Here is a 27003-nt window from a genome sequence, read left to right as displayed (position 1 = left end):
TTGCCCTATCAATAGAACAAAGGGGAATGAAGCAAATGTCCGAGAAGAAAATCTGTGTGAGCAGTGAAAATACAGCACAAGTCAAACTGGTCAAAACAGTCACCTCAGAGTACAGGCTTAGACACACAGCATTCACACCTACAGCATGTGTGGAATCATTAGGCTCAGGCAGTAAAGCGCAGTGCTGCTTTGTTTCCTCACAAGCTTGGCCTACTGAAAGCACATTTTAAGACATCAGCGGCGGTAAACATTTCAGCAATAGGGAGGGCACCTACCTATAACACCTGAGACTCAGCGTAGCAAGTCTGGAATATTAAAAACTCTTCATCTTGGTGATAAAACAGACACTGCAGCCATGCTCCAAAAATCGTACTGCAGGGAAATTCTAAACGGGATTTAGGTTCAATGAAAGCAGAACATTAGTACTGAGAAGCACTGATGGTTGACCATGCCATAACTTTTTTTTCGGCATGTGTGATACCTTAATACTGGTGATATGCAAAACAAAATTTATTTCCTACAGTACTGGACACCATGCCAGCATATATTTTCCATAATGCAATGCAAGTTTTTACAAAGCAGTAGCTAGCCCTATATGCTTCACTTTCTTTGATGATGCATGTGTTTTGACTTATTTTATCACATTAGTGGATGTAGTCACATAGTTTATGATAGAGAACATGTCAAAGTTGTCTACTGAATTTCAGCTGCAACGTGCATCCTATTCTCTTCTGGTGGACATCATTATGCCATAATGAATTGCAGAAATAGAAAAGGCCAAAACTGTCCACAGCTGCAAAAACACAGTGAAAATTAAATCTGGTTGATGACACATACTCTTCTGGGGAAAATAAAACAAAGACAAATCTGTCAATCACACTATAGCTAAATATGTCAAGCATATTAATTTCTTATGTACTAATGATAAATCAACACATTTGAAGCATAATATCCTATATGTAGTTTTTACTATGAATTTGATAATACCATGAAAAGATGTTTGTTAGTATTTCTCTACAGTTCTTAGAGTACATATATTTGGAAAGCTTTATAAAAGGAAAAAAAACTAGTGACATTTTAGAAATTTCAACAAGTGGAAAAGTTAAAAGAGTGTTGTTACTTTTGGACTTGTAATGAAATTATTCTGAGGACAAATAAAGTATAAAACATCACCAGATTTATCAGCTCATCAACTCATTTTCTGTGGTGGTCATTAGTGTAAGGCTGTGAGGCTCTTTGCTGTCAGGTTCTCCTGGGTCCATTTTTCTTGGTCCCTCATAGATAGACATCCATAGTGTTAAGGATCATGTGACGACAGAGCGGGCAGTTCTGTTGGTAGATAGGCTGCTTCAAAAGGATGTTTGTACAGTTTCTACACAAGCAGAGGTGTCTGCATGGGAGCAGCACCACTGTTTTGGTACAGTCCTGACAGATCACACACTTCTTCCTCTCCTCCTGCTCCTTCAGTAGAGTCAGCAGACTCTCAGCAGGCAGAGGTTTACTGCCTTTGAATGAAGATGACTTTTTCTTTAGCGGCCTGTCTGTGCTTGATGAGGGGAAAACTAAACTGTCCAGCTCATGGTGGGCTCCATCTCCTGCTCTTCCATCAGGTGGGTCCCGCCTCTCTTCTCCAGGGTCGCCGTCACCCCGCACTCTGTTGTTGTTGTTCCTGTGGAACTGTGTTCGCAGTGCCAGGCCCAACTGGCTGCTGTGCTGAGACAGCTGCTGCCAAAATCCTCTCTCCAAGAGGTAAAGGTAATGGAGCATAATTTGCAGGTGTTGCATGCTACGTCGTAAAAACTGCTGGACACGCCACAGGACTGAAGCAATCCAGTAGAAAGCAAAATACAGCCTTCGCACAGTATGAAGAGAATTAATGTAATCCACAATGTGCACAGTTGCCCGCCGGGTCAGTCCTGGGTTTAAGTAGGCGGTGGTTGTCAGCGCAATAGTGACAGTGAGAAGGAGGCCATATATGTTCAATATAAAAATGCTGATGAACATGTGCACCAGGGAAACAAGGAAATCCAAAACTAGTTTACATGGAGACCACAGGAATGCAGATGTACCAGCCAGGCAGCTGTACAGAAAGGTGAAGGAGGTCAGGGTAAGCTCCAGCACCTTCTGCAATGGACTGGACACCGTCTGCCACACACCAACCACTGCCAGGTAGATGTTCTGGGTGGCAATAAGTACAAAGTTTACCACTGTGTTGGTGAAGTAGACCACCAGGCTGACAGCAATGCCACAGCCCTCCAGCAATGACAACAGACCCCGACATAGGTGCTCCTTCCCCCGAAGTAAGACGTGCATGGACAGGTAACCCATCATCTTCAGGCTCTCCAGCAGCCCCTCCAGAGCCAAACCCACGCTTCCCAGCAGCGTGACTGTGCCGTGGGCTAGATTTGAGGTTGCCTCTGCCAAGGACATCGTGCAAAACAGGATTAGATTTCCCAGCTGGAGCACCGAGTTAATGAAGAGGGAGGGCAGGTTGGTAATAAAAGTAATGACCGCCAGGAGGGTCCGCACCACGGTGTGGACGATGACAAAGTTGAGGTCCAGAAGTAAACAGACAACGTCCAGGCATTTTCCTACAGTGGATATCACAAAGTTCACCAAGCCCATGGTAATTAATCTTTAACTTAACTGTTCACCCTTGGATGTTCTCGGGTTGTATCCACGTCTGACGACATCATTTGTTTGTGCGTTCACAATAACATCCCCCGACGTTACGGTATCTTTTCGTTACATGTCGCCCAGTCTTCTTAATATCAAAACTTTAGTTCGTTTCATTGAACATGAAGTTGTTTATTTTCCATGTTTCTCAATCTTCGGTCCACGGAAACGACGAGATAAACACACGTTTCACACAACCGGATGTTTGGTTTTGAACAACAGGACGATACTTCCGATTATTTTCCGGGTTTCGTTTTGGTTCTATGTACAAAATGCGCCCTGGAAACGCCTCATTAGTTAAATAGTAACTTTATACAATATTAAAGTTGCAAGAATGACCGAGGAAACAATAAAAAACATTTCCGTGTGGTTACCGTTGTTAGCATAACGGCCATATTTGATTTGGACAGGTCAGCTGACCTCTTTTCATGTACTTCCGGTGAGGTGGCGCAACTTCAAGAGACCGTTCTGTTGGTTCAGAACAAGACTGTTCAATAAAATGTCCAAGTGGAAATTAAATACATAAGTGCATGCTAAGCATTTTAAATTAATCATACAACAAATTTTAAACGAATATAGTTGCTGTTTTATTAGTAGTATTAGTTTCAGCAATAATAATAGCTTGGCAGTATTCTTGGTAGTAATATATGAAAAATATTTGTCTCACTGAGTAATGGATTTCATGGCGATACAATAATAATAAAGTGTCCTAACATCATCATCATCATCATCATCATCATCATCATCATCATCATCATCATCATCATCATCATCATCATCATTATTATTATTATTATTATTATTATTATTATTATTATTATTATTATTAATGTCTTGTTAATTTGGGATGCTTAACTTAACTTATTGTTGAACAAGTATCAGGAGTATCCCTTTTTTCTATTTAATTTTTTTTTCATTTAAAATGTAAGGATTTATTGTTGGACCTAATAAATAAATAAATAAATAAATAAATATATATGTATGTATCTATCTATATATATATATATATATATATATATATATATATATATATATAATGTATATGTAGTTTTATGAACTTGTCTCTGTATAATCTGTATAGTTCTCATGTTGTGGGGACATATATCTCCAGGAATAAAGGACCTGCCTACCTACTAAGGGGAAAGAAAAAGCCATACTTCATAATGTTAGCAATTACACTCCAGGATGAAGACTTTGCTTAAGGTTAATGGTATAATATGGGTTAGGATGAATACAGTTATAATGAGTCTCGAGTAAATTAATGCAAGTTAATGTAATGTAATCTAACGTGATTTAAATGCTACTTTGTGTATGTGTGTTGAGAGAGAACAACTGCCATCATCATTTACAGTATTTTGACCTTTCTTGTCATCACCTGACTTTTCCAGTTTCCTCAGCCTAACCCATTACACATAGTCACATATCACGCTATATTCTTTCATTTCATCAGGCACTTAACCAACAATGAAACAACAAATATTTGCAATTCAGAACAATATCAGCAGAACTTCCTTCCTTTCTTAAGCTTCAGAGCTGAGCTTCTTTTTCTTGCAGAGGAAAACTGATATGATCATGGGAAATCCTGATCTGAATCTTTGAACGTTTGACAAACAGCATTAGTTCATGATGCAGCAGGATACATAGGAGGAGTGCAAACCACTATAAAAGGTCTTACATGCTACTTTGTCTCTGACAGAGAGCTTCTAGATCTGCTCCTTTTATGGTAGCTAACTTTCCCTCTGGTCCCACAGCAGGCCAACAGTCAACTAACTTTGTTTCTCTCGATAAGATGAGAGATTAAAATAATTTTCCCAAACTCCCTGGTTTCAACACCTGGCTAAAAAATCATTTTTGTTTAAATGACCTGGAAGAACAGAAGTTGTAGCAAGAGGCAACTGAAATTTCTGAAACCTGAGGAAAGGAGCATAAAAGTCTCCATCCTTATGCATGAGCACTGGAAATAGTTGTACTGATTAAATATGTGGACATGAGGGACAAGTGTGAATAACCATATACATTCACTTATTTATTTATTTATTTAATAAATTACCAACCTTTTCAATCAAGTAATATCGTATGTGTTATCATATTAATACAATACATATTATAGCCTCATTGACACAACATAATACAAATTCAAGAGGAAAAGAACCTATTAAGCTTTTTGTGTAATATTTTAAAAATTGTTGTAAATCCACATCACAGCAAAGTGTAGTTTAGTCAGATTTTTAATGCAGTCAATCTGTCTTTTCCCAATTATAAATCCCCCTTGCTATCCATCATGGGCAAGAAAATTGTATATATAAAAAGACAGAGGAGGTAACTTTTCTGACAGTTTGACTGAAACCTTAGTTTTCAATTCAGACCTGGAAGATTTCTTCTTAAAGCTATTTAGTTGAAACCAGCCAACAACTTGAAGCACTCAGAGAGTACACACCTCTGCCAAGCCATAGGTTCATTAACATGAGAAAAACCCCAAAAGGCCTAACAGCCCACCCAGTACCCCCTATATTTTGAACCTTTTGGATCACCAAATCCAGAATGTCAGCGTGATCTGGCTCAAACAATGCCGGATTATAAAATCTACCATGATTTCATCTTGTAATTTTTTTGTCATCTGATGAGCTGTAATGGCAAAAATAGAAGAGACTCCTTAAAAAATTCATGGATCCAGACAGTGATCAGGATGACTCCCAAAATCTAATCAGTTGTTCCTTATTCCATTTTGGAGATTTCCTGAAAATTTTATCAAAATCTTGGATTGGGATTAATAAAGCAAAAATGATTATTTCTCCAGATTAGTCATATGATGAATGTTTGATAAAACAAGAAGTCTTGAAATGGTTTGATTTTTAAAGAAAACGTCTGCACAACAATGTGAGATACCACAATTACACAATCATTTTAGTACAGGCTGCTTTCTCTACAATCTTGAAAATCTGCCAATGTAGTTATGCCTTTAATTTTCATACTTTGTTCCCAGATTGGTTTTTAGGATGAATTTTGGGATCTTCTGTGTCTGTGATGACTTTGGCTGCTGGCCAGTATATTACATTTAGAATGAATCTTTGTGCCAGTGTGTGTTTTAGAACGAGGGCAGGGGGTAGGTGGTGGACTACAAGCTTCTCTGGGAAAAACACAAACTCCAAACAGTAGAAATCACTGGAGTGCAGACTGGCCAAGACCCAGAGCAGGACCCCACATTCCTCTGCAGCCCAGTGCCATTAGCCAACTGCTTCTGCTGTGCGCTGAGAGGCAGTGATGGGAAAACTGAGAGAGAAGGTGCGATAAAAGAAGCAGTGAGGCTCTTCCTTGTGTGACTCAGAGAGATATGAATAGGATCACTAAGAATGTGGGGGTCTGCCAGTGTGACATTCCCAGTCTTTGAGTTGTCTTCTTAGGACGTCATTTGTGCATCTGCAGGATGTTGAACAGTTTGCAGGCAGCAGTAGCAGCTTCCTGCTTTGTGACTCATAACTCTGCATATGTCCGACACCAGGAAGATCCTTTTGTAAAAAATATGCTTTGAAGCTACTTTTATCTGTTTTTATTTATTTATATGTTTTAGTTTGATCAATTTCTAGCATCAAATAAGCAGATCATGAAACCATGTGAAATAGAAAGTACACCCTCTTACATCTTGAAGGTTTTGCATAATAAGGGCTTACTAAAAATCATCAGGTCCCTTTTAGATTTTATAATCATTTGATGCAGCCTCAAATGATCAAAAGTGTGGGAAAATTACCAGTTACATGGCCTAGTTTCATCTAAACCTTTTTGTAATTTCACAGGAGTCAACAATGTAAGTAAAAGTGTACATAGGTTTTAACTTTTTCACTCAGCTGAAAGAGGGGACACTTTCTTTTCACATGACATGAAAAGTTTTTCCTCTCTTCCCCAGTTTAAATACACTTGTAGTTAAGAATGATAGGTAATCTGCCTGTTAGTGTCTCAATATATAAATTTATTTTATCAATAAAATATTGGAAAAGGTGACAAGTGTTAGTTCCAACATTATAAAAAAACAAATAAAAAATGGCAAGAGAATGTTGGTTTGGTTGTCTGCAGAGTAAGCGGCTTCCCAATCATCAGTTTTCTTTCTGCACTAACAGATATTAAACTGGAGTCATTATCACCACCCCTTTGTTTTTTTTATACCAAATGATTTGGCACTGAAGAAACATGTCAGTGGGTTGATTTATTATGATTAATGGCACTATTACGTATAATCACCATGGAGAAACTGTGTAATTCTCAGCCTTTGGTTATCAAAGTGCCTCTTTGTCACTGCTGCTGCTCGTCTGACAGAGTTTAACAGAAATTCAAATGTCTCTCCCACTCAAAGTTCCCTCTTTACATCAGTGCCCATCTCAAAGCCCCCCGTCTTGTCGGGCAGCTCAGACAATAGCCATCTCTCACGCTGGGCAGGCGGACTACCCCCAAAACAACTCACTCTTGGGTCTGTCCTCAGTGGCTTGGAAAGAATGAATTCTTTTCCTCCCTTTCCTTCCTTTAGGCTTTCCTTAGCCTGTGAGCACAGCATTGCAAGCACTGGAGAGACAAACAGAAGTCATGTGCAATTATCAATCATTTAGGAACAGCACACTAAACGTTACGTGGTGAGGACACTCACCCTTTAAGAAGAGGAGCCAGGTTCAAGGGACAAGTGATGATATGCTGTCACTGGAGATGAGCTAGATGCTTGTATAGAAATTTAATAGTTTTTTTAAGCATTTGTTTGCTCTGCCCAAAATAAACAGCAAATATCTTTTGTCTGTCAGCAAGATTATGAAAACTACAGCCATTGTGAAAAATGACCTTTTCAGAGGAATTTCTTTTTTTGCCCATTATCACTATTTTATTTCAAAGTCTATATGCTGGTGGGAAATTTTTAAGTTGTCTTACGGTGACATAAGTACCAACAGCCCAATACCACCCTTTAACATTGTGTTTTTAAGGCATAGCAATGTGTTTTATTTGATGGTTCTTTTGTGCCTGCAGCATGTTTTGTGTTGTTTATTGAACAGGCCAGACTTGTTGCCCTGGTAACCATAAAGCTGGGCTTTCCAGCATGTTGTAGTCGATGTGAAAGGGGTTCTTTTAGGCCAAGTCATATTTTGTAATCTAAGTGGTTACAAAACCAGCAAAAATGTAAAATATATGTATCCTGGACAAGAAATCTTGGTATGTTCTTACACTTTTCTGGCTTCCTAATACAGAGACTGAAAACATCCATGTGTTGTGTGTTCATGCAGGAAAACGAACAAAAATCCACATCCAGAAGCACATTGTTTGTTTTTTTTTTTTTTTTTGTAGTGAAACTGCAGATGTATTTTGGATCTCTGACAAAACTAATCTCTTCTTTATATGGTATATTGTTTTCAATTTTTAAGTTTAAATGTTATGCTATTTTATCAATGAGCTTTAAAGTAGCTGCCAAACTTGTGTTTTTTCTTGCCCTAGTACAGGAGCAGGCATCTCTGGTCCTCGAGCGTTGCAGTCCTGCAGGGATGTTTCCCTGCTTTAACTCACTTGATTCAAATTAAACTGATTTAACAGCTTATCAAGTTCTGCTCAGTGACTCATTAAAGTGTAACTACACCCCCTACTTTTTGTGTAACTCCAACCACTGCCGAATTTGAAAAATGCCTGAAACTGCAAGGGTTGGAGTTGGAGGTGTGGGGTGATCAGGGGGCAGAGAGAGGGCAGGATGGGATACAGAGGCAGAAATGATTGACAGACAGCAACTCAGCTCACTGGCAAGATGGAAAACAAGATTCACAAAGCACCACAGAGCAGTCTTTGAGGTGGAAGACTTTTCCCCTCCTGAATCTCCTCAGCTACACATGAACAAGGTGGTCCTGAACCGTATCAGTCTGAGCCGTTAGCGCTGCTATGCAGGCCTGTCAGCAGTTCCAGCAGCTCTGGAAAGCTGTGGAGACTCGCAGCAGGTTGTTGTGCAGGAAGTGCCGCTGCTACAGTTTGAGCTGCTCTCTCTCCTTAGATGAGGATCAGCGTATAGAATAAAGTCTGGAGTTACTTTTACACCCCTCAAAAGCACAAATCCATCCTATTGCAGGAATATTGCATCAGAAACTCTGTGAAAGAACAGAAGTCTGAAATTAGCAAATCTTACAAAATATTAAGCTTGCATCCCTTCATATGCGTTGGTGGGTGTGGTTTTCTATGCCTGCAAGAGGAGGACCCATCTATCTGCATCTGGAGGGAGGGGCTGTGGGGTTTTTCAGATTTTCTCGTGATGTAGATAACCTTTCTATGTCACGAAAAACATAACCTGGTTTTACCCTGTAGAGGGCGTTATGAGCCATTTTTTACCCACAAAATCCAGTTTTTACAATAAACTAAAATAAAAAATACAAATAGTATTAAAAGTATATGTAATTTTCATCACAATTAAGTAATACTGTGTTGTTTACAGCTCAAAACATATTTTTGGGTGCGTTACCCCTTTAATTTGAATCAGGTGTGCTGAAACTGGGAAACATGCAAGACTTTCAGGGCTGTGTTCCGATTTTGTCTACCCCAGTCCTGGCAGATTCTGGCTGGCTGCTTCTTCTGTCCAGTCTTTGTGTTTCAATCTGACCTGCTTCTATTTATCAGTGTTTCTCAAACTGTCAAGCAATTAAGGGTAAAAAGAAGGTAGTTATCTAGTAAAAGAGGTGTTAAACGTGAATTTTGTCTGAAGAAATGTCTGATAATGGGTTTCTAGAAAATCTCTCAAACCTGTTTTTTCTGTGTTGCAGTTTTTACAGGAATCTTTTTAACTATGCTTTCATTCAAAGTTTTTATTATAAAACAACACAGGAAAGCTTTTGAAGAGATTCAACAGCATTACAACATATAATAATTTGGCAATAACTTAAATATTCATTTTATGCCATTAATCTTTTCAAATGCTTTTCCAAAATTCATGTTTTCAGTCAGTTTAACCAAGATTATTCAGCTGAGATAACACAGCAATCTGCATTTGTGGGGTAAAAAATAAACTTTTTTGTTCAATCAATAACATCAAAACCAGATTCAAGATTGGTTAAGGAATAATTATGATTGTTGATAGCCAGAGGTTTACCCCTGTCATCAGGTTAAAACAAACTCCTATAAACAGTTTGGAGAGGTTCATAGTCCTTGGGAACTTTGTGGGGGAGAGGAGTGTGCTTTTCCTGCTTCCCTCTGCCTCATTCCCAAAACCAGTGGCCCCAGGATATTCCCAAATTCCCCTTACAGGATGTATCATATTCAAAAAGAAGAAAATTTTAAAAGGGTGAAAAGGGGAAATTATTGGAATCTGCCCCTAAGGAATTTAAAGGGGGCTTTTGGAGATGAGGTCCCACCAATTCCTGTTATTTGTATACTGTGCATTCTTATGCCACACCCAGGTCGGCTGCTTTAAGACCCAGTCATAACTTACTGACCTTGAATGGCAGAACAATGTGGTTGTTTTAAGAGCAGTCAGTTCTCTTCTATCAATGCAAACCACACGGACTCTGCCTCACCCTGAAGGAAATGAAGGCATCAGCATGCACAGGGGTTTACACCCTTCTTTACATTATGGATGGTTGGCTGCTTTTCAGCCACGAAACCGATGCATATGTTGGTAGAACGGAGGTTCACATAGAGACATTTACTGTACAGAATTTCACCAGAACTCCACTGAACAACATGAAACTACTCTGGTTCTAAAAAACATATTATACAGTGTCAAACAATTGCAACTGTTTGCTGCCCTGTGGAAGCGATATAGTAATCCACAGAGGATGTTGTGTGGAGCTTCCTATGACACATGACCTAATTAACACAACATTGTTGTGAGGTCAGAAAGAGATTGTAGGACACAGCTGAATATTAGTGGAGTATTGCATCCCCCAAAACAAAATCAAACTGCTGAGCTAATATCTTACTTTGTGCTCATAATTTATGTTTTGTTCAGATTACAAATTTCCAGGATTATTACCTTGCTTCAAACGCAACAGCTTCCCTCTACCTCACACAGAGTTTTCACACTCACTTTTTGTTTGGCAGCTGATAAAGTTACCTCAAGCTCTCTCACTGCTTTTCTATTTATATGCAACCAAATTAAACATAAATGTATAAAAGGCTTAAACTAAACCAAACCGCAGATCCTTCTTCCCTCTGGAAATATTTAGTCTCTCCTGAGGACTTTCCTTGTCTAGCTGAATTTGCAGCGGCAGACGTTGTTTCTACTGTGGAGTCTTTTGCAGTGATGTGGTATAATCGCTCACGGCTTCCGATGTGGTGCCGACATGCATTCGGGGGCAATCCACCTGGCAGTCACAATGCATGACAGACAGCGGAGTTTTCCATCAGCGAAGGTTACAGAGATCAGCCTGCATGGCACACCCCGCCATCTTTTGATCTGTTTCCAGCTACACAGACACTCATAGTTCACACAGAATCAAGCAATACTAAAACTAAATCATCACTATAACTGCACCAATAGCACAAGGTTTTATTTGGTTTTATTTAATTGTCTGCATAAAATATGAAGATAGTGTTGGTCTTTATGTACCACAAAGTGGCCCCTTGGGTCTTCTGATCAGGCGCTCATGACTGTACAAAACACAAGGCCCGACCTGAAGGAGAGTTTTATGATTGTGGCTACAGAAAGGGTAGCAGCCCGCATTTTAAATTTTTTTTTTTTTTTTATTACCAGAACCAAAATCTTTACAGACATTTGAAAGACTGCAGGACATGTTTTTGCAAGCTCTTTTTAAAAAATTGTCTGTCTAAAATTCTCAAATCTACTTTCTGTTCTTGGTTTTCCCAGTGCTTTGTGGTTATTATAGAAGATCAAAACTGCACAAATCTGATCACTTTTTGTTTTTTGTAAATAATACCATTTATAAGATACTGAACAAAATGTTTTGCTGTGTTTTATTTTAGAAATTATATACTGTCAAAGTAGTTTGTTGCTCTCACATATGAACACAATATCAGCCACATTATATATTTTCCTCATTTTGTGGTATTCTGGCCAAGCTGAATTTTTAAATGATTTTGGCTTTATGAAAACTTCCAGTCTGATATCCTTCCAGACAGTCATCTGCACAGTATTTTGTGTCTTTTTCCAGCTGCCCACTGGTACCCTGAGAATTTATTTTCATAGCAACATCACCAATACATGGGAGCTCTGTTACAGTTTGGCAAATGCTGCAGATATCCAAACCCTGACATTCAAATCCTCCTGTACTTTTTAACCTGCTTTTCTTACCATAGACTTCAGTCATGCAGCCAAAGGCAGGAGGTCAGCAATTGTAAATGATATGATGCCTTCTGGCAGGTTCCATAATATGATGCCTTCTGGCAGGTTCCATATTTGTTCATAATAAACATGCACATCATTTTCCTTGATGACTATGATGCTCCACTATGACGCTTCCACTGGAGCATCAGATTGGAGTAGGGACATAAACAAAGGCTGACTGTCTTAAACAAAAGCAGGGAAGATCACTGAGTAGTGACATCAGAGTAAACGGTGAGATGAGTTTCACAGCATGGGGAAATGGAAGTGATGAATAAAGTATCAGGGCAAAGGTCAATACATGTGGGGATAAGAGCAGATGTGACAGAACAAATATTTCTTATTGAATTTATGCCAAAGCTTAGTTACAGCACTGGAGGGGCCTGAAAAGGTTCAGTCAGCTCTTTAAAGATTACATCAGGCCTCATATTAAGGCAGATATCCCAAATTTCTGACAAAATGATTGATGCTATAATGTTTTTAAACCCAACAGACAAGTCTGCAATTTCTTTTAAGCTTGGGTTAATCTGCAAATTACATGACCCTGATTGTCTAAAATTAAAGTCACATGTGCAAAAGGCTTAAAAATAACATTTGCTGAGGAAATCTGCAGTAATATTTTGGAAAATTCTCGTTCCTTCATGTGTGATGACACATTTTGCCTCAGTTTAAAGACCTGTCTTTCCAAATATAAACCAGCAACAATTAATATTGTGATAGATATGGATTTAACATTGATTAAGTGATCTTGCTCTGGGCCAGGAACCCTGCTTATGGCAGTAAGTTAGAGTAGAATCCATTTTGATCTTCAGCAGAAAACCATTTATTTGAAATAAATTATTTTGCTCTTGGTTAAATGTGGGAATTATATGTTGCAATGTGTTTGGACTATGACTGAGCTCTGTGACCAATGCATTAGGAAATATAGATTAATATGTGAGTATTTAATTATCAAATGCAAGACTGCTTCAACAGCGGTGTGTGTGAAGGAGAGATAACGCAGGTTCTTCTAGCTTGCTGCTGCAAGACTCTACAATCTGCACTGCTCCCAGTAGCCCACAGAGCCACAACAGAAAACTAATAACACACACAGACATGCAATATCAACTCTGTGCAATAATGTAAATCCATTTTGTATATATGCTTTTTATATAGACTTCTATATAGTTTTTGCACCTTTGCCGCTGTTGCACCAAAATTTCCCCACTGTGGGACTATTAAAGGATTATCTTGTCTTATGTTATGCATATTATGGCTAATATTTTTCCCCTGTTGACACTATAAGAGCAGATTGTGTGTTTTTACTTGTGTACAGCAGCTGTGACACACAAACTGAACTGCATGTTTGGCTTTGTTCATCAACTTGTCAGATAGTCCACAGAAGAATACCTGTTTCCCTAGCTTCACTCTCCTTTACCATGGGCTTTTCTCTGTTAATTCATGACTTTTTGAAAACACAACCCAACTTGTGGTGGCTGCACATAATAGACAGATGACATTAGCTGAAGAATATATTTAGATTAACTGAGATTAACTGAAGTGTTCACACACATTGTCAAGCTAAAATCCTCCCATTCAAAAACTGGTCAACTCTGACATGACTGAACTAAACTTGCCAGGCAAAGCAAAGGTGACAGAACTTTAGTCCTGAAGTAAACATTTGAGTCCACGTTTTGTTGCTGCAGGTGTTATGTTCTCATGTGCTGCCTCCAATGTCTTATCTTATTTTGCTTTCATCTTCTTCTTCACACAGCTGCCAACAACTGATATCATCACTTGTTAACAGAGATATAAAGAGGTATCTTACAACTTTACCTCATCGGTTTCCGTCCAGACCTCCGCCCTCCTCCTCCTGCTACTCTTCGACGTCCCTCCTCCTTTTCATCCGCTGCAAAAAATATCCAACTCAAAATAACTTATAAAAACCCAGAGTGACATATTCCTTCTCGTCTCCTTATCTCTAGAAATGACCAATGACGGAACTAAGGCAGAGTTATAAAAGTAAATCTAAAAATGTCAAATGAAACGCTCGGTCTGTCAGACTGTCTAAATGCTTAAATCTCTCAGACGGACTTATCTTTTTACAGTGGAGGACCTCTGTCTGCATCATCTGCCTCCTCACGCTGCTCCTCTCCCTCGCTGTGTGTGTGTGTCTCAATCATTTTTCCAGCAGGATCAGTCTATGCCAGACTCCCTCTGAACACACCCCAGCTCCGACCAACGACCATGGCTGTACGGGACTCTGCTTCTCTGCTGGTAGGACTTGTGGTCCTCCTTCACACCTGGAGAGGTGAGTACCTGAGAAAGAGCTGACCCAGCGTTAGGGAAACAGACAGGTTTAGACTATTTTAGGTGTGATGTCGAGTTTCCTTATCAAAGTTTTTAGGACTGTGCGAGCAGAAGGACGGAAATGTATTTTTAAATATTCAACCGAGAGGACTTTTTTCTTAATGTGCGCTTAATGATCAATTTTGAATGTTTTCCATGCTTTTTAAGAGTCTTCAGGAAGGTGTAGGTCAACCATTGCCAGCGTTTTAACTCAGCCTCATGCTGCTCATGTGGCTCTTTTTAAAGTTCAGCTCCTGTGTCAGCTGCAGAGGTGTGACACTGCCCTGTCTCCCTTTGCTTTCATAATTTTACCCAGGGTAGCAACAGTCCTGTGTGAGTTCATTCATTCAGAGATTTAAACTTAAATTTAACTCATTTTAATGCATTTCCTTTGCAGAGCTGTTGTTTTGTTGCAGATAAAGCCGTTACAAACTAAAAAGTCCAAAGACCTTTTAATAAATGTGGTGCTCAGAATCAGTATGTTTACTAATGCATTAACATGCCAGGACTAGTGTAGGACACCTACTGTAAACATGCATATTGAAAACATTTTGGTCTGTGCAATGTAAAGAGATGTGTTTGAAATGTTTGCTGCATGTATTTTTAGCCAACGGAGGTGGAATGGGAATGAGGGAGCTCTCTGTCTGTTTTCTGTCAGCTCTCCTCTGTCCCAGCAGTGATCAAGTGGCTCGATGCAGCCCAGGCAGCAGAGAATAGCTCCACTATGTTCCTCACACAGAAACAGAATGTGGTCGAGTTCTCACTGCACAGGTTTTTAGTGGTTTTTTCATTTAACAAAAGGACAGATGGAAAAGTTCTCACCTGTGCTTGTTATTCACTGTTGATTGATGTTGATCTTTTAAACCAGGGGTGTGAGACAGTTATAAAAAGAAAGTTATGATGTGCATATATGTGTTTATTTCTATGAACACATCTACCCCAGCTCTCCGAATTACAGAAGGACTTTAAAGACTGATACTGTGACTTAAGTTCTTTTTCTGTTTTAACTACACAATGTGACCCCCCCCCCCCCCCCCCCAACACTTCCTCTGTTAGTCTGACTTCCCTTCTGCTTGACCCTCTCACTCCATGCCTTTACCTTTCCTTATCCTTTTATTACCACTGACCACATGAAACTTCTCACTGTATTGTGCTGATCTCCTGTTTCAGTGCTGGCCATTGTCTGTAATCCTTAAAATCTCTCAGCTCTCATCCAGTCCGTTTCCTGTTCTTGTCTGTTCTTGACTTCCTGGCCTCCCAAAGTCATTTGCCTCCAACCTATAGATTTACAGTACCCCGTCATATATTGTATTCATTCTTTGTTACTTGTAGTTAGCTGATTTGACCTGTGGAAGCTATTCTATCACACACAGTAATGTGATCTCATACCATTGTGCGTAAATAGTTTGCTACATTAGGCCCATTTTATGTGTTATTTCTGTGCTTTTTTGGTTGCTTTTCTTATGTTTTGGTTGTACATATTAAGGGCACAGTTTAAATTTGCACATACACAAACACAAATTTGTTCACATTTGAGGAGAGCCATGAACATTATTCTTTATTATCTTAAACATTTAAAGATGCTGGCAAACACCCATGCAAGCCTGCTGGATCTGCAAAGACACTGTTTGAATAAATGACCTTGTGTGTGTTCATAGTGGTCAGATGAGTGCTATTGTATCTGTTCCAAAAAAAAAAAAAAAAAAAAAAAAATGCAGCCCTTTATTTGGGGAAATCTGACCAGTTGTTGGACTTTAATGCCAATCCTTGATAAGACTTTGGCTCACTTCCGGTGACATCAGCTAATCAAGTCGGGCCAAAGAGCAGCCACATTAGACCTCAATCAATTAAAGGTCATCCCTTTAAATGAGCCGCTGTGCCTCAGCTTCATGTGCTCAAAAGAACTTCTGCTCCTCTAAAGAGGAGAGCCGTCGGGGACAATAAATGCCCTTGTTGTGTCTCAACCGCAGCATAAAAAATTGAGGCTAAGAAATCTGGCAAAGGATCAGCAGAGCAGAGCAAGTCTGAAATGGAAGTCTTGAGTTATTCACAAGAATTTTTCTCTTTCATACCATGTTGACGAATTATTTCTGTCACATTATTGTTGTATAGTTATCCTAAGAGTTCGGTGTTTTATATGACATACTCTTCAATTTTTTTTTTCAGTCAATATTTCCTGAGCACTAAAAGCAGGTGCTTGTGTGGAGAAAATGTGCCCATAGCATGTTGAGCCTTATCTTTGTCCTGAAGTAAAGTTTGAAATTGTTCATGCTTAGTTTATGTGTTCCCATGCAAAATACTCCACAGGAAAAAGGCTGGTCTGTACTGTGTTTGATCTCTTCAGTAACAGTGTGCTATCAGTCTGGAGTTGTCTAAAATTGTTTTGCTGAATTTATGGTTGTTAAGATAAGTGAAACATGTTCCAGATCTCTGGCTATTCCTGGAGAGGAAACAATAAAAAGGCTAATATGAGTAGGAATATTTGTATTGTGCCGCAGGAGGACAGTGGAGTTATTTTACAAAACGCTGCAAAAAGGGTAATGCTTTTATAAATGTTGCACAGAAACTTCAAATTATTTAATTTCAGTCTCATTGATACTTTATCCTTTTAGTCCTGTGCCTAAACCAAAAGAAACCTAAAGATCTCTTTAAATACTTCTGGAGTCATGATAAAGTCATAGTAAAGGGAAGACTGGTGAGATCTGTTAAGATGTGTGAATAACAGTATATGTGTTACTGGGGATGAATAAATGAAGATGGCACAAAAGCACAGATGAAAAAAGTTTCAGGACTTTCACGATGAATCTTAATAGTCCTTTGAATTAATTCAGCTGCAGCGCTACACCTCCATCAAATCATTGTACGTGAACCTTATCGCTGCAAAGGCCAACTCTGATAAAGTAAAGCAGAACAAAATGGCAGGTTTTAGCACAGGTAGCACAGGCGAGGTCTCTGAAAGCAGCAGCTTGGCATCATCTGTTCTCAAAGTCTCCCAAACTGGGGACCTCTGGTTTTAAAAGGTTAAAGAACCTGCTTTTCAAAGGAATCTAGTTTAAAGTAAATGTGTTTTTTTTTATATATATAAAATTGGTATATGTTAACTGAATAGATATCTAGGTATGGATTTGGATCTATTTCATTGGAAAAATTTCCATTTAGTCCTCTTGTAAGACCTCACTTTTTCTGCTAATTGCACACTATATTTTAGCATGTCACATAATTTATTTAGAGGGTGTACCTCACTAAAAGACATCATTATTTACTGCCACAGTCAGGTTTCACCTGCATCATGGCTGTTGTAGGAAGACTCCACAAAAATCCAGTAATCGATACACTCATTACTGATTGTGGCCACAGCTGTTGCTCCTCAGCCTAACTCCCATAAACTGGCATTAAAAGAATAGTGTGAGATTGTTGCTTTAATAAGTTTATAGAACATGTAATCCTCAGAATAAAAATGAAAAATGCTTTGTTTTCAAGTGCTTTTATGGAAACTGTGCAGCTTCTCCCTGCCGAGCCACATAATGGGCTGAAGCTGTGCTCCTGGGAACATGAGTTGTGAGAGCAAAAATGTCTCCTTTTACTGTTTGATCTTCCTATTGATGCAAATACCATCCATTATCACCATTACCAGGGTCAATATGGTGGAGCGGAGGGCTTGCTTGGGGTGGAAAAAGCTCTCAGGACTTAGTGTTCTTGTCATCAAACTTTCTTTGTGTGTAGTAGCCAGCAAATGATTGTCTGTATCAAGTTGCCTAGCAAGGAAACTTTCTGCAGACTTGCCTTGTTGATTGTCTTAACATCAACACTTTTTGTTGCCACAGTGTGCTGTCTAACTCATGTTTACAGTGTGAAGGAAGTTTACATGCTACTTGGATCAGTTTTTGCTTATCAGAGGCGTAAAATAATAACCCTTTGTCTGCATTTTTCTCCTAAAGAAAATAGATTTTTGTCTTGAAACTAGTAAATATTTGCTTTAAAAAAAAGAGCAGATTCTGTTGAGTTTCTAAGCTGTTTGCATCTTTCTTGCACACAGCCGGGTTTTGTAAGAAACACATCATCAGTGATGCCCAGCAGAAAAAGCTTTACACAAAATCAGCCTCAAATGCAGATGCGCAGGGAGGCATTTCATCTTTTGACAGCTTTGCTGTACTCTGATTTATTGCTCAATATTTGGCTGCAGAGCCGGTGCATCTCTATCAATCAGTTTATAGCTCACCTCAGCTCGGAGAACATCTGAACTTTCCTCTGACTTACCACATTCTGAAGCTTTAACGGCCTTTGATTCGCTCTGATCAGACGGACAGCTGTGCACACATGGTGCCCTCACAGTCCTGACAACACCTCCCCAGATACAAAGAGAACGCATGCACGCTCATGTCTGCTGCTATGATGACCTGTGTCATTATGTGTTTTTTTTTTTTTTTGTTAAAGTGTGAGTGTTACAGACTGAGTGTGGAAGCGTGGATTCACTGTCGTTTACATGTGTGCAGCTTCAGACTGTTTCATTACTGCTCATCACTATTATTACTGCTCATGCTTCACTTTCCATTTGATTATAAACATAATCCTGTCTCAGCTGCAGACCCAGTAAACCCAGTTGCAAACAAAGTGGCCCTGAATGTGCTGTATGGAACGGTTTGTTGCTATAAAATTTAATTACTTAATAAATAAGAAAACTCTTTCCCTTTAAACTTAAGGAGGTTCTTTCTGCTGACCATGTATTAAAAGTTATTCCAAGGCATTATAAAGTTCGGTTAACAACACAGTTCACATATTATCCTTATGAGCAAACAGCTTCAGAGTCTTAAAGTGTGAAACAAATGGTCACAGAAGAAACTGTGGGTCATTCATTTACTATACTTTGTTGTACTATTTGTGTTTCACTCACTTATTAAGAAAAGCTCATGGTTTGAGTTAATATTTACAATTCTCACAGGGTCTCTAGACAATATAATTAAACTTTTAACCCATTAAACTGTTAGATGTTATTGTCTTTTCTTACAGGACAAGACACTCACATGACCTCCTGTAGCAAGAAAGGAGGTCTGTGACATGATTTAGGGTTTTACTAGTCCAGCTGCTTTGTGTAATGTTTCCTGTCTATTAGGAAAAGAGCACTTATTAAAATGGAAACTACGTGCAGTGAAACTGTCCTGTCTTTACATCCATGGATGACCGCAGCTGTGAGTATAATTCTGCTTTTTAGAGGAGCAGGAACTGAACCAAAAAGAACAAACGTAGAAACATAGAAGAAGAAACATAGCAATTGGGTACAATCTGTACCACGTCACCATCCACGCAGTCGTCGGCGTCCCTCAGAAATTGACTCTGAAATATTGAACATGTTCTATATTCCCAACTGTCGGCTACAACCTGCTTTGGAGCGGATTATCGAGACAAATAGGCTCGTAACACACCACAGACCAAATGATAATTGTACAGGGAAATCTCAGGATGATCGGGTGTTTGCCGCCCGAGGTCGGGAAGAGGCACAAAAACAGCCCAAAAATCATTATGCGTGTATCAGACTTAAGACAGGGCACCCTGATCTTGAAGTTTTGGTTCTGTTTTCTTGCTTTAGTTCTTGTTAGGTTTATGCTTATAGTCTTATTTGCGTTGTCTGACCCTTCTGTATCTCAGACCTGCTTCTCTTTCATTATTAGTCCTTCAGTATTTATGCTCCAGGTTTTTCTTTGTTCAGCACCAGATCATCGTTTTCTATTTTGTGGCTGTTTGTTATTTCTATGTCCGTTCATCCATCAGCTGTCCTGTGTCTTATTCTGGGTTTAGTTTCTTGTTAGTTTAACTTTAGCTTTTGGAATATTCTGTCTTTGCACCACCTTTTGTTATAAAAATCTTGTTTATAACGTCCACCTGTCCCCGGTCCGACGTTTTGGTCTTTCCTCCTTGTCTCTGACCGTGGACCATGACACAGACCTTTTTTATTAAAGCGTGAGAGGTGAAGAGGCCTGAGTGTTGGCACGGTAAAACTTGAGGATGATGGGTTGCATTACATCAGCTATGCTCAGGTTTCTGTTTTAGAGTTTTTGGAACATTTTCTAAATCGTAAATTCTGTGGGGAATCAGTCCGACTTGCAACACAGTATTGTTTCCAGACCATACTTAAGTTACTACGGAGTGTTTATGATGCTTTCATACAGTTTACCATAAGTCATGAACTGAGTGAAAGAAATCGGCAATAAATCGATGGAAGGGAGAGTAGTGAATCCCTTCCCATGTATTAATTTGTTGTCTAATTGCTCTTTTATCCTAGACCAATCTGCATTTGACTTCTGTATGCTGAGTGCAGTGAGGTTAGTGTAGTGAATTTAACTCTGCTCTGTGGGATTGCTTGCTCAGTGACACTTGGGTCACGGCTGGAAAAACAAACCAAAGCAACTGTAATTTGTTGTATCAGCCCTGAAATAAACTCTACAAAAACATTTCTGAAGAGGTCAGTAAGGAGACCGGTTATGTAAGAGGCACAGTGAATGGCTCAGATCTTATTAGGATGACATCTGAACAAATTATGGCTAATTATACTCAATACTCATTTAGCTTTATTATTGTAAATTAATCCTGCAGCACCTTTAAATATAGAAATCAGCTTTCTGGTTCAGTTTAATGCTTGGTCATTGTAGTAATTCTAGCTTTTTTTTCGCCACAGAAATTTGTGATATCTCTCCTTGTCTGAATGTGGATGGATCAGTCTTTGTCAAAGAAGAGATGTGAAGAAGAGGAATGTTATTGGAGTTTTCTGCCGACTGATAAAATTCTAAATTTCTGAATTCAGAGCCCACACAGCAGACTTATCTGTGGTGTTGTCAGTTCATAGGAGGTAAGCAGTTTTACAAACAAACATTGAGACTTTTTAAACAGCTTTATGTTGGTCAAATTATTAGACTTAAAATATAGAAGTGATGTGGACTCATTGACACATCCTTAGGATAAATTCAGACAGCTGCTAAGTTGCATAAAATGTTAATTATCTTTCAACTATCTTTTTATACTTTCTATGAAAATTAAAGCAATATATTTTTTTTTACTTTAACAAGTGTCAGAAATATGTTAGTGAATTTGAAGGAATGCACAAGTTGAGCATATTTAAAGCATGAATCATACATTTCTACCTCTTTTTTTCATTTTTTGGAATTACTCCAATACTCCAGTCAAAGGTTGTTTAGTGACTCTCAGATGAGCCAGCTGCTCCTACTTGTCAGTCACAGAGACTCCGATGTCAAAATGATGGGTTTACAGGGTCTTGTTGCTCTAGGAGATAATTAATAGTCGTGGGCGTCATGACTTTTACAAGAATGTTGAAATCAACACTATTTACACTGTCAAGAGGGATGCTGGAAGTGTGATAAATGAAGCAAATGTGTGTCATAAAATGTGTCTGGGCCAAGATTTATTTATTTCGGTAATATCACAAAACTCCCGAATTACTTAATTTGTGAAAAAATAATCAAGCTATGTATTTCCCCTAGATCTCCTAGACTGACATAATGAGGACTGACCTGAGCCATTTGTTGCTGTAAGTCTACAGTGTCTCCACTGCTGGACTCCTTTTTCCACATTTCCACCATTCCTGGGAGTAACCCAAAACCTGAGAAAGAACTGAACTGTAATACATGACCAACATTTTCAAATACCATAAAGTCCTGAATTGTGTTGATCTGTTTTTATAGATAAGAAAAAGAATGTTTTTTGTCTCGGATGATTTAAGGAATAATATGTGGTGAGATTAAATTATATGTATTAAATTTAGCTCTTAACAGTTCAGCCCTTCATAGGGTCAGAAATTCAAGAACGAACTAACAGTCTGCATGCAAACAAATTTTTCATTTCTTAAGTTTTTTTTTTTTAAAATCCTTTCTACTTGATAAACCTATAGAGGTCTTTGGGTGGATAAATAGAAGGAGGGGAGAAAGAGACACTACGGTTTCACACAAGGAGAGATTTTTTTTAAACAAGATATTAGATAGGGGCTTGCGCAATATCAATAAATAGTCAATAGTAAATATCAATAGTAAATTATCCAGTTATAGTTATTGCAATATTGTTATGCACAATATTATTATTGCAAAGAAGTTTTGACATGAAACAGAAGTGGAACGCAACCCTTATTGAGACACCTAAGATTTGCTATATGAAAACAAAATACTTAAACATATTGTGCCAGTCCTTATGCAGCACTACTTAATTATGGCAGATTTTCGCACTGGGGTGCCCCCTAACAAAGACATTCTGTCTCTTCTCTTAGCTCTTACCAGCCAGTAAAAGTCAGTGTGATGTTGAGTCTTCTCTGATATCTTGCTGTGTCACTTTCTCTCTTTCTTTTCCTCGTTCCCTCTGAAGATGTCCTCTTGCATTTCTTTGCTGAATCAGCCGTGGTGCACGTTCAAGTGTGCTGTTATCTAGTGCTGATGTGTGACTTTGTGCCTTAAATCAAAATACAGCTGACATGTAATGTTTTGGGCGGGAACACAGTGTGAAGTGTAGTTTCTCAGCCCCAGGAGTGTGTATAATGATTGTCAGTGTGCCATCAAAATGAGTCAGAAGCACAAAGTCTGAAACTTATGTAGCATTGTTTTAATATTCAACAGCGGCATTGCATATGTTTTGCTAATATTCCACAGCTATGTCATTAAGATGACTTAAAAACCTAAGGAGACTTATTTTTTTAACTGAATAAGAAAATGTTAAAGATTTTTTAAAAGAGATTTACAACATCTAGGTAGTAAATCTGTTACCTTAGAGCATCAATATGACATGAAAGAATACCTGAGTACACGCTATCTGGTGCTAATACTGATGCTGTATGAAGCATGTTCTTTCAGTCTGTGATATGAATCAGTCAGTTTAAAGTCACAGCAAAGAGAGGGCAACATCAGACTCTTCAGCGCTCAGGGATGCGTGTTTCTTTAGTTTTTTTAGATAATTTAAAAGGAATAATGGTACTAAACTTTGAAAATATATTTGGTGTGAAGAAAAATAATTGATTAGAAATAGCGGCTGCAGAGGAGCGTTAAATCATCTAGTCCAATCTGCCCTCTGTCACAGGCTGCTGTGCTGGTGCAGAATATTTTTGGTCCTACCGCTGCTTTACATGCTCCCCCTCTTCCTTTTTATCAACTCTGAGATCAATCACGCACACCACTCTTTCTCATTTTCTCTTTTAAATGTTGCCATTGTGTGAAAATCCTTCACTGCTGAGCCGAAGGCATCTCGTGTTACAGATGGTGTGTTTTCCTTTCTAATGTGGTAGAAACTGTGCTTCAGTGCAGCTTGTTTACCACTGAGAGTCATTGCTAATAACTGCAGAAGAACAGCTGCTGGGCTATTGTGAAGACAAAATGTTGTATCACTAATAACCCATGATGATGTGACCGAAGAATTGTGTTTGGTAGGTGGGGAGTTGAGTCAGGATGATTAGCCAGGGTGGTTTGATGGTACTAGGACATGAATCTGGCCTCAAACAGTCTGAAAGGTCTAAGGATCAATGAGAATAACAGCAGCTAATGCTTGAGATTTACAGAGCTCAAAACCCTGCAATCTCTAGGGGATATTTTAATCACAACTATGGTTGCCCTGACAGATCATTAACTAATCCCAGTTTGCCAGCATATGCAGCATTTAGAAAAATAACACAAAGAAATACAATCAGAACCAGAATTTTTAGTCTTTTACCAAAACAAAAAATCCTTGTTGTAGTTAGAGGGGGAGATATTTAACGTTCAGACATTTTGTCAGGCACTAATAGCCTTATGTAAGCTGTGTGCATGAGTTGGCTGCTCTGTAGGCTTCTGCAGTGGTGGTGATCATAGAGGCCAAAAAGCTGCATGAGAGATGGGCAACTTGACTAAACGATCCCAATTTATGAACTGTGCTGCTCTGTTATAAAGAAAAAAGTACTGTGTCTTACTTACATGCTCAGCAGAAGTGGTGTGAATAAGGTTATCTTCCTGTCCTCAGTCTAATCCTGAGACCCACAGCTAGAAGCATTTTTATTTCCACAGCTTCCTCTTGTTTATGTAGAAACATCAGTGTTGCACATCTTATCACTGCCTGTAGTCATGGCACATTACACTATGCATCACTGTACTGTAGATACAATCAGAACTGACAAAGTCAGAAATAAGGGTGAGTTTAAGGCTGTTTCAGCTTGTTTTACTCTAACCCATTTACTTTTATTATCATTTTATTATTTTTTTATCATGTTTCAGTGCAGTTTGTCCGTGTTGCGCTGTACTGAAATGCATAGAGGTGGATTGCATTGTATTGCACTGGTAGTTTCTTCATATGTATCTTCAGTGTATCAGATTGTTGGTCATGGCAGATGTATAAAGCATTAGACTCAGAAATGGAGATGTTCAGCAATTTTTACCAGGAATGTGCAATTCCCAGCCTACTGCTTCAATTGTTCTCATAGCAGTTTTCATAACTCCCACAGACATGAACAGTAGGAGTCATTCTCCTCCTCATGCTAGTTTTCATTGATTAGTAAAGACAAAATAAATATATAGGTAGAGTAACACAATCAAAACAAGTGGTAACAATGTTTTGATAGGCTGGTAGCAGGCTATCATTGCCATCATAACCTAAAAAAGACCAGAGGGAACAAACATTCAAGCTCTGGAAGTGGAAAGCAGATGATGCTTGGATCTCACACTGTCCTTTGCGAGCTGCACTGACACAAGTCAGGACTAGAAACCTGTCAGGATCCCCTGATCTTCCCTGTTAGTACAAAACCCTGCTGAATAATGGATGCTGTTTTCATGAAATAAAGCTCAGTGCTGATCTAATGCACATTAGGATCCTTTTAAACTAATGTAGCCCTGACAATGGCCTGCTGACTACAGAGTTTCATGTTTGCTGTGGCCTCACACTGTTTAGTTACAGCAGATCACTGTTGATTGTTTTCATAATTTACCTTTCTCTCAGTCTTTAGTCGAAATGACTATTTAGGCTAAATATTTATTTTTATATTAAGGTCTGTCTTTAAACTTTTAGTCATAACGTCCAAATTCTTCCTCCACTGATAAAACTGAACTACTTTTTTATTTTCTCAGTCACACCATTAAGGTTTGTTTTGATTTAGTTTCATTAATTTAACTTTAATCCATTTTTTTCCAAGTTGAAACAGCTGATGCGTTGAAAAGAGATCATTGTTTTGATTTCTCTGTTGCCGCATCACATCATGGACCTTTAAATCAACCTTTTTATCTGTTCTGTGAAAAGCAGGTAAAGCTTTTTGCAAGTAAATCCTGTGAGGAAGAGATGAGTCTTCATCAACACCAATACTGTTTTCTTTTTTGGAAAGTCTTATCATAACGCTGGTGGGAATAGGAACAAATTTCAATGGTATGACACAGGAATCCAAGCAATGTCTATAAAAATTGTAATTTGTGCATGTAACTAAATTATGTGAAGCATTTCCATCACAAATGACATAAACATAACATCAGGTCATCATCAACACAGATTCTAAAGAAATAACACTGTAATATAAAGCCCCCTTTTCTGGTGATTGTAAAAATACTTTTCTGTCGTACTAACAATACACTTAACTGTAAGTACCCCTGAATTAGAAGCACAGAATTCTGGGTATTTTCAGAAAGACTCACCTGTACTTATTTTTCATTGTATACATGACCAGGATTGAATGATTGATGGAAACAAAGCAGAGTTCATCCTTCAGGTGATCAAAAGGTGAGAAAACACCTTATAAACTTTAAAACATGGCAGTGGTTTGATTATGCTGTTGGTCTGCGTAGCAGCCTCCTGCACCAGAGGGATTCATTGTTTTAAAGGTATAACTAAATATTTTTAGAGGAATATGTGTTTCCCTTTGTCAAAGAACTGGGTGACAGTAACCTGAATTACACATCCAAGATGAAAAGATGGACCTCTCTGAACTCCAGTTAACCCGAACTGTACTGAAAGATTTGTAAGACTGAAACCTGCCTTCACAATAAAAAAAAAAAAAAAAAAACGTTGTGAATGTGTTTGTTGAGTGTAACCACACTTAACTGTTTTTACACCATTTTACATACCAGTGATAAAATTAGTGTTTGGTGACTTTTTAGCCCTTTTTACCCATCAGACCATTTGTACCTTTAACGCTAACATTTTAACAATGGTGCTTTTTTTTCATCTGAGGTTCCATTAACACACCTGCACACAAAGAAACTAAAGGATGTCTTGTCATGAAAAAATAAAAACAAATCTGATTCATTACTGCCACTTGCAACTTCGACCATAAAAGGTCAGAACTGTTGCCGAGTACCTTATCCTCTGATTGAATGGGTGAAGAGCTCTCAGTGTGTTTGTTTGCACACTTCTATCTTTAGCACTATTGTGCCAGGAGCAAGCAACATACATCTCATTCTTTTGAGGCCATGTCATGAGACCTCTCTCCCTTCCTCTCCATGTTTCTGTATCATCACAGTCAGCATCAGAAATACCATCCTAGTTGGCCTTTCCCATACAACTTGTGTTATTTTATTTCTGACTGCTCTAAGAGTGACTGATATGGAGACCATTTTGTGGTCTGGGACGTGGGAAAGAGGATGGAGGAGGCGTTTGTACCACCATGGGAGCAGGCATGAGGAAATGGCTTACTGTGATCCCCTCTGACACGCACACACACACACACACACACACACACACACACACACACACACACACACACACACACACACACACACACACAC

At 38.7% G+C, this 27003-nt stretch overlaps 2 protein-coding genes across 24 annotated transcripts in view; one reads left to right on the top strand and one right to left on the bottom strand.

The window, feature by feature from the left end:
* Positions 1-467: 467 nt before the first annotated feature.
* rnf26 (ring finger protein 26) lies at positions 468-3085 on the bottom strand. Its single transcript, XM_041995643.1, has one exon. It carries the CDS (start codon positions 2623-2625, stop codon positions 1276-1278), a length of 1350 nt encoding a protein of 449 aa, XP_041851577.1. The 5' UTR covers positions 2626-3085; the 3' UTR covers positions 468-1275.
* Positions 3086-14095: 11010 nt separating this feature from the next.
* Positions 14096-27003, top strand: part of mcamb (melanoma cell adhesion molecule b) — a 42296-nt gene continuing 29388 nt past the window's right edge. For 20 of the 23 annotated variants that reach the window (XM_041994176.1, XM_041994175.1, XM_041994174.1 and 17 more), the window contains exon 1: positions 14097-14246. In XM_041994176.1, coding sequence (XP_041850110.1) covers positions 14183-14246 — 64 coding nt within the window. In that variant the 5' untranslated portion in view covers positions 14097-14182. Of the gene's footprint in view, positions 14247-27003 lie in introns of all 23 variants that reach the window. The other 3 variants (XR_006011463.1, XR_006011464.1, XM_041994178.1) reach the window with 1 other exon arrangement.

The sequence above is a fragment of the Melanotaenia boesemani genome, chromosome 9, assembly GCF_017639745.1.
Source record: "Melanotaenia boesemani isolate fMelBoe1 chromosome 9, fMelBoe1.pri, whole genome shotgun sequence".
NCBI lineage: Eukaryota > Metazoa > Chordata > Actinopteri > Atheriniformes > Melanotaeniidae > Melanotaenia > Melanotaenia boesemani.
Note: the sequence above shows the minus strand (reverse complement) of the source record. Positions and strands in the feature narration are given on the sequence as shown.